General features: G+C 40.6%; 1 protein-coding gene across 1 annotated transcript in view; it reads right to left on the minus strand.

Annotated features, from left to right (window-relative positions):
- PKHD1 (PKHD1 ciliary IPT domain containing fibrocystin/polyductin) overlaps window positions 1–16,956 on the minus strand; it is a 433,649-nt gene that overhangs the window by 275,517 nt on the left and 141,176 nt on the right. Inside the window, exon 36 of the mRNA XM_054569476.1 lies at window positions 8,543–8,755. Within this exon, the coding sequence (XP_054425451.1) occupies window positions 8,543–8,755 (213 nt within the window). The remainder of the gene's footprint in view (window positions 1–8,542; window positions 8,756–16,956) is intronic.

Consider the following 16,956-nt stretch of genomic DNA (forward strand, 5'->3'; position numbering starts at 1 on the left):
CTCAAAAGGAAGAGGAAAAATCATAGCATATACTAGAAAATTAGAGTAGCTTTTAAATTTGGGGCAACATTGAGAGAGGATGTCCACACAAAGCAAAAGCTTTCACCTATATGTATATATTTACCTCTTCTGCTATTTGATGGGACCCTTCTAGGTTCTGAGCTCTATGCTAGGAACTTAATATGCATTTTGCTTTTTGCCTGATTTCACCTACCTCTTTTATTCAGCTTACATGTAGCCTAAATGACAAATGATTTCAATTTTACACTTGAAACCTATACAACACTAAATATTGTGCTAGTATATTTGAATATTTGTGCCTATGGGCTTTTCTCACCTTGGGATCTCAGGGACTAAACTAGGAGTCAAAACTCTAAAAATTTAGTTATCTTAGAGGACACCTATGGTATTGTCTGCCCAGCAGCACTCTGTTATGGGCTGGCTACCATCCTTCCTTTTGGTAAACAGCTACCCCAAACACTCATGCAAACACACAAATACACAAGCACCCTACACCTCCACCCTGGCCTCGCTGGTCAAGGCAGAGTTGCATCTTCTCATATGGCCTTGTGTCCCTAGCCTTGATGGTTGGTAAAGTGACTTGAGCTGGAACAATCACAGTGCCTTATCTCCCTGGGCACCATATGGCAGGTAAAACAAACTAGACTTGTGAGGCATTCCCTGGTTACATTTGGAATTAATGATAGAACACAGGGCTCTGTTTGTTGGTGGTGGAAAACAAAAGTTCTACGTGAAACCAGAAAATGCAGTGGGCATATGGAACAAGCCAGTAAGGAGTAGGGGCCAGTGAAGCCAATACATGCAGGGAGACCCAGAAGTAAGAGATGGAGTCCTGATGACATTGGGACCCCTAGAGATGGTCATGTCTGAGGCCCATTCTGGAGTTTTATCAAGAGTTCATAAATCTTGGGTTTTGTTTACATTTATTTGCACTGGGTTTCCATCTCTAAACACCAAATAATTCTAGAGTACTAAAGCCACATATAAAAATGTCATGCCATAAAATCAAGATGGTGAAGGAGCGAATGGAAGTCACATGGACCTCCTCCCAGGACCAATCTGGAATTACAACTAAATTGTGGAGAAATCACCTGGAACAAACAATTGAACAATAGCGAGAGGGGAGTCTTATAACCTCGAAAGACAGAAGAATCAGCATTAGCACAACCTAACTGACACTTACCATGGTCTCCAGCAAAGGTGGGGCAGAGTGGGCTAGAGACACCTAAGGAGAGACTTGGGATGGAGGCTTCAGGGAGAGAACTGAGAGAGTAGCTGGCGGGATCTGGTGCTGACTCATCTTGCATACAGCAGCAGCCATCTCGCTCAGCCAGACCACTCCCCTGAAGGACAACAGCATGAGAGGACACAATAGCCCCGCCCCCAGGACAGACTCTACCCTGGTCCTGTGGTTCTAAAGCCTGACTGCTGAGTACACAGTGGCAGCCAGAGATAGTAGATCCCTGGCTAAAGGGGACACACGGAGGTCTAGAGACACTTGAGGAAAGACTGGAGATGGAGGCTTTGGGGAGAGAACAGGGAGAGTAGAAGCAGGATTGCAGTGCTGACTCCTTCCCCATATGGCAGCAGCCATTGGCTTAGGCAGATCACTGCCCTGACCAGCAACATCAGAGGACTCCATAACCCTGCCCTCATGAGGGACTCTGTCCCATCCTGTGGTGCCTGAGCATGACTGCTGAGTGCAGCGTGACTAGATTAACAAATGAAGGGGACAGACACAGACAACAGATTCCTGGACGTCTCAAACACACTGCCTAAGGTCAGACAGGGTCAACAGCTGACATCATCATAGGCAGATCAAGAAAGAAAAAACAGCAGTCTCCTACCATAAAAGTTCACGCCATACTGTCAGGAAATCAAGACAGATCAATCCAAGAAGCAGAAGCAAAAAATAAAGAGTCTCAAAAATAATGGGAAAACAAAAAACACCCCCAAGGTAAAGGGAAAGAAGGAATCCCCAGAAAGAGAACTAAATTAAATAGAGGCAAGTAAACTATCAGATATTGAGTTCAAAATAATCGTTCTAAGAAAGCTCAATGAGCTCAGTGAGCTCAGAGAGAATTACCAAAAACTACAAGGAAACTATGAGGAACTTACTCCAAACTATATTAGCATGAAAAAGGACATAGAAACTATCAATAAGAAACAAGAGGAAATGAAGAACACAATTTCTTAATTGAAGAACACAGTAGAAGGAATCAAAAGCAAACTAGATGGAGCAGAGAAATGGATCAGAGAGCTGGAGGATAAGGTAGAAAAAAGCTCCCAGAAAGAGCAAGAAAATGAAAAAAGACTAAAAAAATGAAGAGGAGTTGAGGGAATTGCAGGACAATCTGAAACATAATAATATCTGTATTAATAGGGATACCTGAAGGAGAAGAAGAGGAGCAAGGAGTATAGAACCTGTTTGAAAAAGTAATGATGGAAAACTTCCCTCATTGGAGGAGAGAAAATGTCACACAAGTCCAAAGCACAGAGGGTCCCACTCAAGAGGAACCTAATGAAGCCCACTCCAAGACACATCATCCTTAAAATGGCAAATATCAAAGACAAACAGAGAATCTTAAAGGCAACAAGGGAGAAACAGGTAGTAACATACAAGGGAGCCCCAATACGGCTAGCAGCTGACTTCTCACCAGAAACACTACAAGCCAGAAGGGAATGGCAAGAAATATTCCAAGTCATGAAAAGCAAAGGCCTGCAACCAAGACTTCTCTACCCAGCAAGGCTCTCAACTAAAATGGAAGGTGAAATAAAGAGTTTCCCAGACAAAAGAAGGCTTAAAGAATAAACCTCCACCAAACCAGCATTGCAAGATATGCTGAAGGGACTGCTTTAAGAAGTTGAAGAAAAAAGAGTCTATGAATGCCCAATTCCTTTCATAGTCACCAATACTTGATATTACCAATATTTTAATACTTATTAATCTGATTGTGACAGTGATGTGTTGTGTTACTTTATTATTTGTTGAAACTAAACCTGTTCTTGTATATTTCTTACCATTTCTATTATTTTTAAAAAGCTTTAAATGACTTTTTGGTATTCTTTATCCACTTTTTACTAAATGTTTGTAGAATTTTTTCCTTAATAAAAGAAAGCTATTAACCATTTATTAGACGTGTTGCAAATACTTTGCTATTCTACTACTTGTTCTTTAACTTTTTTAATATATATATTACTGTATAATCTTAAATATTTAATCATCATATTGTCAATATTTTACTTTATAGCTTTGGGTTTGAATATTTTACTTCAGGGTAAGAAAAATATTATTTTGTATTTTCTCCTAAAACTCCTTAGATTTTACATATTGATTTTTAACTCACCTGAATTTTTTTTGTATAGTATGTGAAATAGGGCTCTATATTGGTTTTATTTCAAGTAATAGTGGCCCATGTACCTTATTTGTTGAATAAGTTTATTTTCCCCATTGATTTGAGATATTAATTTAATCATATGTTATGTTGTTAGACAGATATATACATTTGTTTCTAGAATGTTTACTTTATTTCTTTGACCTACTTGATTATTTCTGAGCTGGTGCCATGCTGTTTTTAAGTGCTAAGAGTATATAACAGATTTAAATTTTTTAATATTTTATAATGGATTTTGACATTTAAAAAAATAAATAAATAAAATCAATCTGCATTAGAAAAGAAGAAATAAAGAAGGAACTCCTACCTTCTGTAACAACATGGATGGAACTGGGGAATATTATGCTAAATAAAATAAGCCAGTTGGTAATAGACAAGTACCATATGATCTCACCTATAAGTGGAATCTATTCAACAAAATATACTAACAAAAAAAATAAACCACAAGCATGGAAACATGGAGCAGACTGAAAGTGACCAGAGGGGATAGGAAAGGAGGACAATGGTGGAAAGAAGGGGAAGGGACTAAACAAAGAACATGTATGAATGACCCACAGACAGGGACAACAGAGTGGGAATTGATTGAGGGAGAGGGAGGCGGGTGGGATGGGTGGGGGAGAGCAAAGAGGGAAAAATTAAGGCAATTGTAATAGAATAAATGTGATTAATAAAAAAAAATATGCCATGCCAGAGCTTTGGTTTATATTTCAACCCAAAGCACTCAGAGACAGAAGAAAAGGAAGATCTATGATCTAGAAGAAATGGGTAAAGAGCAAGAGCAAGAGGAGGTGTTCTGGATGTAAGAGACAGAACTGGAAATGACTGATAGGTGACAAAGCAAAGATTTGATATAGAGGAACTTCTAAAGATGAAAATGGGCTCTGGACATTTTCATCCCACATCAAAGAACAGACAATAGAAAATGTCCTTGAGCTCCATCACTCTTGGGGAAATCAGGAACCACACAAAGAGAGGTCCTGAACTCCTCAAAATGATCTACACGACACAAAAAAAGAGGCTGAGCTAGCAGAGTTGCTTTTATTTGCTATTTTAGCAAAGGAGCTATTTTCTTCTAGTGAAATATTACGTTGAATGCAAATATATAATAGAGATAAAAGCAGAAAAGTGATTATTTGAGCAATTTAAACCTTGACTGCTTGACTCCCAAATATCCCAGTGTTTTTGCAACCCCTGAAGCTCCCCTAAAGACCTCTGGATTTGGGGAAGCACAGTATGGAAACCACTGACCTGGGACAGCCTCCGAATGCATGGCTACGCCATGCACACAACACCACGCTTCAGGGCAGCCTGGAACCTGTCAGCAGCTACAACAGTGCCCATGTGGAGTAATTTAAAAAAGCATGAAATATGAATGCAGATACTTCATACTTTTAAAAGGAAAATAAACCATACTTAAACTTATTCAGACTACTTTTTTCTTATTTATTCCTACCAAAATCTCATGCTCATAATAATCACATGGTGTTTTCCTCAATCTTCTAACACATACTAACTTTTCTTAGAAACTTCCATTTATATTTAATGCCTGTATTTTGTAAATTTCTTAAAAAGGACAAAGACAGAAGTCCATTCAAGGCCATAAAACTGCTTTTTCTCCTAAGAAACTGTCAGCCGAATTTCTCAGGGAGGAACTAGAAATGAAGTGAGAGACATTGATAAATTTCCCTGCTGAACAATCAATAAAAGCCCCGCCATCCTGTTCAGACTCCCACTGTGGAAGCAAGGGCCGTAATTACATTGTCAAAAATTCAAGTTGCCCAGGCTGACAGCGACCCCCTTGAAAAGTGACATGTGATTGGCACTCGATTTGGGGTGGTGAACCTGGATTGGCAGACAGAGTGGGGAAAACAAAAGGCAAGAGTGAAATTTCCTTATTGACTACAACTACCCAAACCCCAGACTGCCCCTCGGGAGGGATCCTGCAGCCCTTTAGTCATATTAAGTATCCAAGTGAGTAGCTGACAGAACTTACTGAGCCATCTGAACTCCACAAGAGATTCAGAACACGCCCTGCCCCAATCCACTCCCAAACCCAGAGAAAGAGAAAGAGAGCGTTGCATGTGGGTGTGTGCTCCTGCACGTGTGTACACGCACGTGCATTTTTCTACATTAAAAGAAAAACATGAAATGTTCTTTCAACTCCATCTTTTCTAGTGACAGCTGAACAGCAAAACCTGTTGGCTTAAAGATTTTAATCTATGATAAATATCAGCCTGAGCAGAAGAGTTACAAGGGGCAGCGGTAAAGGATAAGATAAGAGGGAGAGGATGGTAAAAGCTACATTACAAACCCGCCAACCCATTTGTGTGATACTCTATGACCTGATCTGGATTAAATTGGTATCCATCAGTCGGTCCTGTTACTGTTGCATGTTAGTAATAAAATGTCTGCAAAAAGCTTCATTTGCTCAGCAGTTCTCTGCTTCTGGTTAAACTGGGGAGCATGAAAATGATTTCCAAGAAGGCTTTACTGTGACCACACCCAGGAAGAGTGATTTTTTGCGGCTGGGAAGCAGCTGCACTATGAAAGGTGTTCACTAGGTGGTGGGAACAGAACAGAAAAGGCCTGCCTGGGAATGTGGGTGCCTTGTCATCTCCAAAGCTAAAGTCTCTCTCTTGCTTTGAAAAGAGGCAGACAGAAATTAACAAAGAGAGAAATCGCTAAGCAAAACTGGCCCCATGCCAAATTTTGAAATAGAGGCCCCTCCCTGCTAAAAGAGAGTGAGGTCACTGGCAATAGATACTCAATGCTTTGGAAGGGAAAAAAAAAAAGAAGGATATAATCAAAATAGCCCTAACACTGCTTGAGTGTTACTTTGGGACAGTTCACAAGCAATAAGTCTATGAGGTGAAGATTGTGTTTTCTTGGTTTTATAGAAATTAACTTGCTCAAGGTCGTAGCTGATAAGTAGCAGACCTGCACCAATTTGTGATTCCAAAACTATTAGCCACTAAAAGCAGCATTTCTCCAAGTGTAGTCAGTGGGCTACTTAAATCAAATCACCCAAGGGTGCCATGGAAATGCACATGCCTGGGAACACCTCAGTCTCACTGAGCCAGGCTCTGGGGGTGAGACCCAGAAATCTGCATTGCCAAAATCTCCTTGAGAAGAGTCTTCTTTGCATAAAATTGGTGAATCTCCTCACTACATCCTGAAAGGATGTGAACGCTGGGTCATTAGGGACCTTCTGGGTGCAAAGCAGTGTATCAAGGTGCTCACTCTTTTGCATACTTGACAGCAAAAGAAAATTAATTTTTCCCTAAAGCCCCAGTGTCACCAGACCCACATCTGGCCCAGGAAAAGGTCAGCAAAATTACGTAACGATTTTAACCCTGATGTACCACCACACCAGAGGGGAAATCTGTTTGAGACCTCAGGTGGTGAGGGAGGAAGGCAAAGGGACAGGATTGATGAGCCCCCTGGCTGTGACTGGATTCTCTCACGGGCTGTGGGAACAGAGACCCTCTCACCCAGTGGCCAGCTCTTTTCCACATCACATTTCTTTCAAATGAGTGAAATGCAGCAGCACAACATCAGAGAGAAAACAGCTTGATTTCACTTGTGTTCAGCATGCAAGCTCTGTGGTTCTGGAGAGATCCCCCAACTCTTGCACTGATAGAGCTTTGGGGAAAACAATTTTTGATGACAACCTAATCCTGGGAATACAGGGGAGGGAAGGAGAGGGAAGAGAAGAGAAGGGGAGGAGTAAGAAGAGGAGTAGGAGGAGGAGGGGAAGAGCTTGGGAAAGGTGGAAGAGCAGGAAAGAAGATCGAAAGAGGTGAGCAGAGGAAGAAGAGATGCCTGCACCCACAATACGTAGTAACATCACAGGACTAAAGTAGCAACATTTTTTTAACTTTCAGAATTCTCAAAACATTTTAAAAGCATGCATCTTGCTTTAATGGCCCCCTATTGATTATAAGCAATGACACTCAGAATTTTCTTACCTTGGCATCTGTTTAAACACAAAGACTTAGGAACAGGGGGTACATTTAAAAGACAGGTGCAAAAAGGTACATTTATGAACTCCATCACTGATCCTGCCTAATAGCATGTGAAAATAAGAAGGGTTGGAGTGAAAAAAAACAGAGTAAAAGAGTAAGGAGCGTTTTTGCTCTTCTTCATTTGAATTTCCACTTCTAGCAAGAGTATTGTCATCTGTGTCATAGAGAACAGTGGCTCTCAAACCAGAGGATCCCTGTTAAGATTCAGGGTGCTTCAGATGGTCTCCAGGCTGGTGTAAGCATTAATATGCATCCCCTTCTTCTCCAGCTGTGTTTTTTCAGGGGCAAACAGCAAAACATTGAGTGGGTGGCTAAGGAGCTGGTGGACTAAATCAAACATGTAAAGACTGTGGCTGATACATGAATAGATAGAAGGCCCTCATGGATCCTGGGCTACAACATTAATGTAAGTGCTTGCTGATAAAGATAAGAGAAAAAAATGCTCTTTAGAAGTACAACATAAAAATATTGTAGGTATTTTGAACTTCTATCCAGGTAGCTATAAATTTTTCAAACCTGATAAAATTTATTCCCAGTGCCTAGCACTCTGGCTCATCCATAGCCAACACTTAATAAATACTTAACAAAAAGGTTTTACTTCCTCTCAAAGAAAGTCAAAAGAGGAAGAGTGCTTTTTAGTAGACATGATTGAGGTTCACTGTTTGTATTGTAATGTAGCCCTGATAGGACAGAGTGGCAGACTCCTCAGCATAGTTAAATGTCCATGCCCATGTTAAATTATTATTCTATGATGAGTAATAGGGTTTTATTTGGTTACACCAGTATAGAATGCCAATGTAGATGAGATCATGTTTCCTGGAGATTGGCTACTATCTGGAGACCATATTTTGTACCTGCCCTTGATTCATGTTATGTAACCTGAAGTATATAACAGGAAGGGGAACAAATAACTGAGAACTATAGTGGACTCTGTCACAGGAATCATAGCAATTAATATTTCTTATTTATGGAAATTGTGCCCATATTCTCTAACTTTGTCACCTCAGCAACTAACAGCCAAAGATTATAAGTAGTTTGATCATTTTCCCCATGACCCACACACTGGCTAGACATAGCTCTCTGGTCAGTTGCCCCACTCACCATGCAGAGAAAGCGTTCCATTTCTCACGGCCAGGAACTTGACACCATATGGGAAAAAGGGAGTAGTGTGGGAACTCCCATACAGTGTGATCCCAGCTTTGCCTTGGAAGGGCTTGTCCTCAGATCCAATTCGCAACTCTCCTCCATCAGAAACAAGGATGGAGTGCGCCCTGAGCTCAATGGTTCCTGGATCCATGAAAATCAGCTTGCCTCCTAATGGCCAAAAAGAAGGTTGTCAGTCCTTCGAACAGTACCAATATCTAATGAAATCCTCTTTGTTTGTATACTTCTGCTGGAATTTAGGCTTTTTTTTAATCTTGCCATCTCTTGTAGAAGCACACTAGAGTGTATCAAACACCCAGATGAAAAAGCACTCTATTACCAACCCAGCTTAGGTTTTACTTATATAATTTTTAATGACAATGACCTAAATGTCCAGCAGTTTAGGACTGGTTAAATAAGTCATGAGGAAGTCATCATTTTTACCAGTTAGCAGCAGATAAAAGCGGTGTACAGAAATTAAGTTTAAGAAAACTGGGAAATGGGTGAATAAGAAATAGAAGAAAATGTGCCAAAATCATAATTATAAGAATTGTAAAAGGAAATATAATTAGAGGCCCCATCATGACATGTGTAGCACTTTTGTTGACCAATTTCCATTGAACTTCTCATAGCAGACTAATTTCCTGAAGGAATTGCCCTTCTCCACTGAAAAGAGTTTAGTGGGGCTGTCAGTCACAACGTCCCATCTAGCCTACCATAGCCTGAGTCATGTACCCAGACTTCAAAACGAAACCTAGAGCAAAAGGGAAGAGAAGACTAGAAATATTTAGATCACAGTAATTCTAGCTGTGGTGCCTTAATGAGCCCAAGAAGAGTTCCTATTTCTGAGCCCTCCACCTGCCAATCCCCTCAAAAATGCCCCATGCTATTACTTCTACACCTGATTTTCCACACTTCCCTTCAATTCTGTAAATTACTTGATACCTTCTCAATAAATTTCTTTTATCTATCTATTTATTTTTGTTCTTCTTAATTCCCTTCTTCTTTCCCATCCCACTTACTCCCCACCAACTCCGGCAACCATTAGTTTGGGGGTTTTTTTGTTTGTTTCTATGAGTTGGCTTCTGTTTTATTTTGGTTGTTTGTTTTGTTTTTTAGATTCCACATATAAGTGAAATCATATATTTATCCTTTTTTCAAAAAGAGAGTTGGTTTCTGTTATTTGCAATCAAATAACTAACTGATACAGATGGTATTTTGCTGCAATATACAAATTTTCTGTGACACAGGAATATTATTTTATAATAAAATCACTTGATATTTTGAGAATAAGTACTTAAGATTTGAAATATACTTTTGTTATTTTAATACTTTTCTTTAAAAAGATTTAGAATATTTGTACTTTAAGTAGAATTTTCAATATTGCCAAAATAATTAAAGCATCCCATATAAATGCACACTTTAACTTGAATGAGATATTAAATCTATTTCTCTCCTGTCAGTAGTTTGTGAAAGCACTGGACAAGACTCCTCTGTCCTCTAACTAAATGGTCAGAGTTGTGACTTTATATAGGAAAACCCAGGCTCCTCTTTTCTAAACCCCACAGTAACTTCCCATCTCTCTCGGAATAAGTCTAAATCCTTACATTGGGCTACAAAAAGCCCCTCTGGCATCATCTCCTAAAACTTATCTTTTCATTCATCTGCTGTAAACACATGGACCTGTTTGTTAGTTCTCAGATCGGTCAGGTCCTATGCATATGTTCTTCCTGCACCTGGAATGTTCTTCTGCAGCTATTCATGTGCCTCACTCCCCCTTGGTTCTATTCAAATATTAACTTCTCACTAAGGTCTTCCTCTCCACTCTATATCAAACAGCGTGCCCTAGCCTCTGACCGAAATTTATTTTTCTTCATAACACTTAACATCAGGCGTATATATTTACATGTTTATTGTCTGCCCTTCCCCCAGTAGAATGCTGTTTCATGAAAGCACTTATCTATCTGCTCAATTCACTCCTATATTCTTAGTGTCTGGAACAGTGACTGTTAGGTAATTAACACTTAATATATAATTGTTGAGTTAATTAATAAATCATTATGTCTTTTTTAGAAAATCTGGTTTAAGTACCTGAATTTATTCTTTTATGGAAAAGTACACATTGAGACACACACATTCACTCCCATTTTCCCAGAAAGCATGTTATTACATTTGTGTAATTTATAAGTCCATATGTTGTATTAATGAACTAAAGATAGGTGAAGGATGTGGGGAGGGCCGGGTATCATAAATGGCTGAAAATGTAGGTTCGACTCTATCAAGGAGGGTCCTGGTGAGGGACGGTGAAGGACACTCTCCATCTGCTATCTTTAATCCTATATCCAGTGTGCCAAATTATTGAGTTAGACTGTTGTTGTTTCCCAGACATGTACTGGAAAAATGAGAGGGAGAAAAAAGTGAGACTAAGATACCTTCAATCATTTACCCCCTAATGTATACCCCCATCCGTGCAGAGATAGCAATCAAGAGACACTTGACCCAAAAGTCAAATGCAGAGGCTCCTTTTCCCCCAGTTTTCTATCTAACATTCCCCTTCTGTTCTCCTTGGTCTTCTTCTCCAATGTTGCTAGTCTTCAGTGCTAAAGGCCGTGCCATACGCCATCAGTAACTGTCCCAGGATGTGTACTTGGGCTCAACCTCTTAAAGGGCTCTTTCCTTCCAGCCACAATATAGAACAACATGCCCTATGTAGCTATCCAGTTTCTCTGCCTATAAAATGTGTATGCTTAGAGTTCCTTCCTCAGAATTATGATGAGATTTCTTAAAATTTTGCATATAGGTCCTCATCTCAGCTCTGACCCTATTAGATAATGCAGTGGTGTCTACTGCTATCATCACACACATCTTTTGCTCCTCCATTATTGCTACTCTATATCCACAGTTGCTCCATCATGCTAGCACTACTAGATCATATCCTTCCAACATCTCCTTGCTGGAAATCCTGAGTTTCCTTTTCAAATATGGCACATGCAGCATACCCTAAGGTAAACTATACAAGAAGCAAGAAACTATCCTTAGGCGACCTGCAGGCTTAATGCTAGAATGGTACCACCCTGCTTTCCAGACTTTCGAAGGACTAACTGGGAATTTTGGCTTTAATTTTCCTTCCCATTGTCATTACGATAGCAAGAATAAACATTAGAAATGTAATAATTATAATGAATCCTGCTGTGACAAGAAGGAAAAAAAATGTGACCTGTGCTATAGATATTATTCTTACGTTTACTAAAATTTCTTCTCTCACAGCCACATTTGATTAATGTCCCAACTAACTGTCTTCAACTGGTGGGCCAAAGATTTGCATGGCGGGCCTCCTCCACTATAAACAGTGGAGGAAATCTGAACTGAACTTGATGAGCAAAAGGTGGAGGCAGGGTATGGAATCAAGGTTCCTGTCTTGACTCTCCTGTTGGCCTCTGATTGACCCTCAGGTTGCCCCTGAATAACTGCTGGGCCTCAGATGATTCAGTCCCCAAATCTGTCCTACTCAGTGCCTGAGCATTATCCCTTATCCCATTGGTGAAGTGCAAAATAGAATCACACATCCACTGAGGCTCCTGCTAGCTCTAGAACATCTGACATCTACATTTTTAAGAATGCAGTCAGGTGTGATTTGATGCTGATAGAGACGTGGAACTCCGGTTGTGCTGACATCACCTATGCCTCAGTGAACTTCGAAATCTGATAGAAAAAAAATACTACATGCACAGTCAGGAATTCAAATAAGACCACGGGGAAAACAAGGGAGTTAACATTTATTAAGCACCTATGATGTGCTAAAATCTTTACATGTGTTGTCTGAAATGACGTTCAAAACAAGACTATGAGGTCAATGTCACCCTCTGCGTTTCATAAAGCAGAGGGAGGGCTGACAGAAGAGGCTATAGCTTCTCTCTCAGTCCAGAAGAGGCAGAGGAAGCTTTAGAACACAAGACCACCTGGCAGAAAAACTCGTGTCCTATCTACTGCCACAAACCCTCCCACATAGCTTGTTTATTAATTAGGTTTGTTATCATAGTTACACTTAAAGAAAAACATGTGTTAACCTAAGTAAATGTGCCTATGGCATGTTTATATATGATTTATTTTAATTCTGTTAATGTAGATATACCTTGCCTCATTCCAAAAAGGATTTGAGACAGATTACAAGGATTAGTAGGTAAATATATAAACCTGGGCTTTATCCCTTGTACCATCAAGCAAAGTATTAAATACACTGAAACAAATTGATAGAAATTTTAAAACGTCACAGGAATTAAGAATGATGCTAATGAAGGGAGAAAAGCTCAGCTCAAAGAAAATGAGTGATTTGTGTTTGCAACAGTGCTAAACAGGACCAATTAATTAATATGATAATTCTGTGCTAAAAAGCAGTCCCTCCTCACATTATCAGCGGCAAGTATAAAGATACTAAAGTACATTAAGAAGAAAGTTTGATAAGGAATTCAGCTATTTTCGATTAAAATAATTATACGTGATACCCAAAGTGAAAGCTTCTTGGTGTGAAAGAATGTGAAGTTTATATTTAATGTAGCTCTGTTCCAAGGCCCCACGTGCGCCACCCTCACACTTTGTCAGCTTAAAACAAACACTCAGTGGGCCGCTTTAAAGGGTCATTATTCGAGGACAGGATGGCAGTGGAAGGACTTTATTTCTCCACTTTATAGAGTTCGATCCCATTTCTGAGAGCTGAAATAAAGAGCAGGGCTGAAATCGGCCTTTGGCTGTGACCCCTAAATTGCTTGTTATGATTGTTCATGAAGGCTGAGTATGTCCCACAAGTGACCTTGGGTAATTTTATAAAAATCAATCAACCATCATTATTGTTACTTCCCCTCTAAAATAAATGAACACAACTTTTTACATGTAATCACTTCTTTCCATTAAAGATCTCTTTTATTTCTTTTAAAGGGAAGTAAAGGAGACTTTTAGCAGCTAGCTAATGTTTGCAACATACATCAAAACTTGCTTTTGACTAACCCTACAATTAGCCATCCTCTGTAATAACCACAAAAAAATTTTGTTGTTTTTTTTTTAGAAAAACAAATACACAGCTTTAGCTATTATTCTCTCTTACAGAAAAATGTAGAGTATAAATATTTTACCATACAATAAGACTCTTCAAAAGAGATGGCTATACTTTCTACTTTCAATTTTTCCCTCCACGTTCTTGGAACCTACCCAGTTTGGGCCTTGCCTGACCACTCCACCAAAACAAGCGATGTGCAACCACATCGTTTGATCCAAAGCTCGATGCTCAGACCTCACCTTTCCTAGTGGCCAGCAGCATTGGACACACTCGATCACACCTTTCTTGAAAATTCTTCCCCTTACTTGCCTAGCACTGTGCCCTCCAGGTCTTTCTCCTAACTCCCAAGCCTCCCCTCCCAGCTTCCTCTGCTTGATTCTTCTTGATTATCCCAATTACAGACACGTGGAGTTTCCCATGATTCAGTCCCTTGACTGTTTTTCTTATTCAATGAATACTTCCTTGGTTGTCTGATCTTGTTTTAAGGTTTTAAATATCATCATATGCTCATTGCTGCTGACTCCCAAATTTATATCTCAAAACCCCATCTATGCCCTCAAATTGAGACTCAGACACCCATCTGCCTACTCAACATCTCTACTTAGATGTCCTGTAGGCTTCTAACAGCATATCCAACACATGAGCTCCCCATCTTGCCACACATGTCTGCTCACAGTGCTTACCATCTCCATAAATGGCAAGTCCATCCTTCCAGTAGCTCAGTGTGAAAACTCTAAAGTCAACTTTCACTCCCTCTGATTCCACAACGAAGCTTCCAAGAAATTTTGTGCATTCTCACTTTAAAATATCCTCCTTCCCCAACCGCTTCTCACCACTACCATGTCTGTTTCTGGGGGTTGAGCCACTCTCATCGCATCCCTAGAGTATTACAACAGCCCCCTAACTCAGCTCCCTGCTTTTGTCCTTGTCCCAGCCCCAGGGCCCACTTTTAAATCAAGACCCAGTGTGATTTTTATTTTGTGTGACTCTTATCATGTCACCACTTTGCTCAAAGTCTCCAATGGCTCCCCCCACACTCAGAGTCAAAGCCCAAACCACTGGGCTGGTCCTTTCTGGCCCTCTCTCTCCCCTCTCACCTGGCTCGCGTCCCCCTGCGGCACTGGCCTTCTTGCTCCCCACCATCGGTGTGTGCAAATCCCTCCAAACCCCAGCAAACCACCTCTCCACCTTTCCTGCTGCATATTTCTTCATGCTGCCCAGAAAATCTAACAAAAAAAAAAATCATTTGCTTACTTGACTATTTTCCTTTAGTTTACAGGAAAATATAGTTTCCTATAAACTCCATGAAAACTAGGATTTTGGTCTATTTTGTTTACAGCCTTAGCCCCTATGCCTGGAACAGTGCCTGACATATGGAGAACTGGTAAGTGCTCACTAAATCCCTGTTGGATAATAGGAGTTGAAGTTGTAGACATGAATGAGGCCTTCCTAGGAGAACATGTAGAGTGGGGACAGAACAGAGATAAGGGAACACACTGTCAAATGTTAAAGACGAATTAGGAAAAGAAGTAGCAAGATTTTTGATCATGAGTCCAAAAATCGGGTGAATTAGGAGAATTGAAAGGTTGTGCAGACATAGGCTGCAGTAAGAACTTTAAGGACTGTGTTTTATTTGCTTTGGGGAGAAAGGGTGCAGAGCAAGAGTGTGCTTCGTTAGGACGCGAGTGCCAGGTGATACACTGAATCCAGGAAGAGTGACTCCAGTTTTAAGCAACTGCTTAAAGGGGTCCAGAGGTCAAAGAATGCAAGAACCAGGGAGGGATCCAAGGACCCCAATTAATTAAATCAATCTATATCCCAAATTAGATATTTCATTCACTCAAAGCTTGAAGAACCTAAGCTTTTACATGTAAATTATCCAATTTACATATCTATATTGATTAACCTCCATTCAGTTTTTTGAGTCAACCTTGAATAATTTCTTAAACAGTTTAACAGCTTGTATCTGGTCACCTTTTCAGTCATTCAACAACTAGACAGGAGAGCCTGTGGAAGTTCCTTTTGCTGGAGAATCCTAGATGGCCACCCATTCAGGATGGATGGGCCCTCTGCCTGGACAGAGGGCTGGTTGAGTGGTCTAAGCACAGTTGGGGTACCCTCCTGTACCCCACTGCATGGGGCTGTGTGGAGGTGAGTGTCAAAAAGAGGTGAGAAAGAGGGGAGAAGAGTGGCATTTAGGGAAGGCAGCCACAGCCTGGAGCCCGCATTGTGATGGGGATGCACACAGCTTCCTTTGTGGGCAAGATCCGGATTAGACTTGTGCCTGATCCACTGAAGCAGAGCCTGGAAGCCTTCGAGGTGGGCTTGTCCCCGGCCAGAGAGGCGGAAAATCAATTTGGCTGGCAAACGAGAGCCCCCAAGAGCTCAGTGCACGCTCCATAATCCTATCCACTAGCAGCTCAGGAAATAGATGCCTGAGCCCTCACATATTCATGGAGGATGTGAGGCATAAATCAGGCTTTAAGGATTGGGGGCAAAGGGAATGGACTCTCAGGCTAGCTACTAATTAATCAAGCACAGAATACCTAAACTTAACAACCTGGGAGTGAGCCACACACACATAGGCACAGACGACTGCTGCTGCTGCTGCTGCTGCTGCTGCTGCTGTTTTTCCTGATTATTTTTTCATTTCAATTAAAATAGATATTGAATGAAAATTTCCCCTTTAGCTGATGCTGCTTATGCATCCCCCTGTTCTTCCTTTAATTAAAAAACATGCTTATTGCAATACTTGCCAGAATCACTTTAACGGTATTTTAATTGTAATGTCTCTGCCTGATTAAAAAAAGAAAATATGAACTAGAAAATGTTTGCAAAAATGTTCTCAGAATGCAGGAAAAGAATCACACACCTCTCCAGAATGGATGCCACATACTAATTCCTTAATTGGCCTGGTACTGCAGTCAAATGGGCAATGTAGAGGAAAAAACATTTCTGAAATAAAGGCACGGGCTCAGAACCACAAACAATAGTGGCTGGGAGAATCGTTTTCATGAGGTTGGATCTCCCCGGCAGGAGACAGAAGAGCAGCTAACTAAAAATGCCTTGCTCAGGACAGGCCCATTCAACATCTCCAGTCAAGTTTCCTCCATTCTTTGCAAAGGATCACGTAGCCTTTGGGAAACACGTAGCTGGGCCAGGTTAATTGGCTTCCAGTCCCAACAATTCTACATGGTTCCCTTTGTTGTTTTAGGCTAGTGGGTTTTCAAACTTGTGCATGCATCTAAATCTCCTCAAGGTCTTAAAACACAGGTTGGTGGGCCTCCTCCCAAAGAGATTTACTATGGGGCCCCAAAATTTG

Source organism: Pteronotus mesoamericanus, unplaced genomic scaffold, assembly GCF_021234165.1.
Source record: "Pteronotus mesoamericanus isolate MK-2021 breed Mesoamerican mustached bat unplaced genomic scaffold, CSHL_Meso_final contig_20, whole genome shotgun sequence".
Taxonomy (NCBI): Eukaryota; Metazoa; Chordata; class Mammalia; order Chiroptera; family Mormoopidae; genus Pteronotus; species Pteronotus mesoamericanus.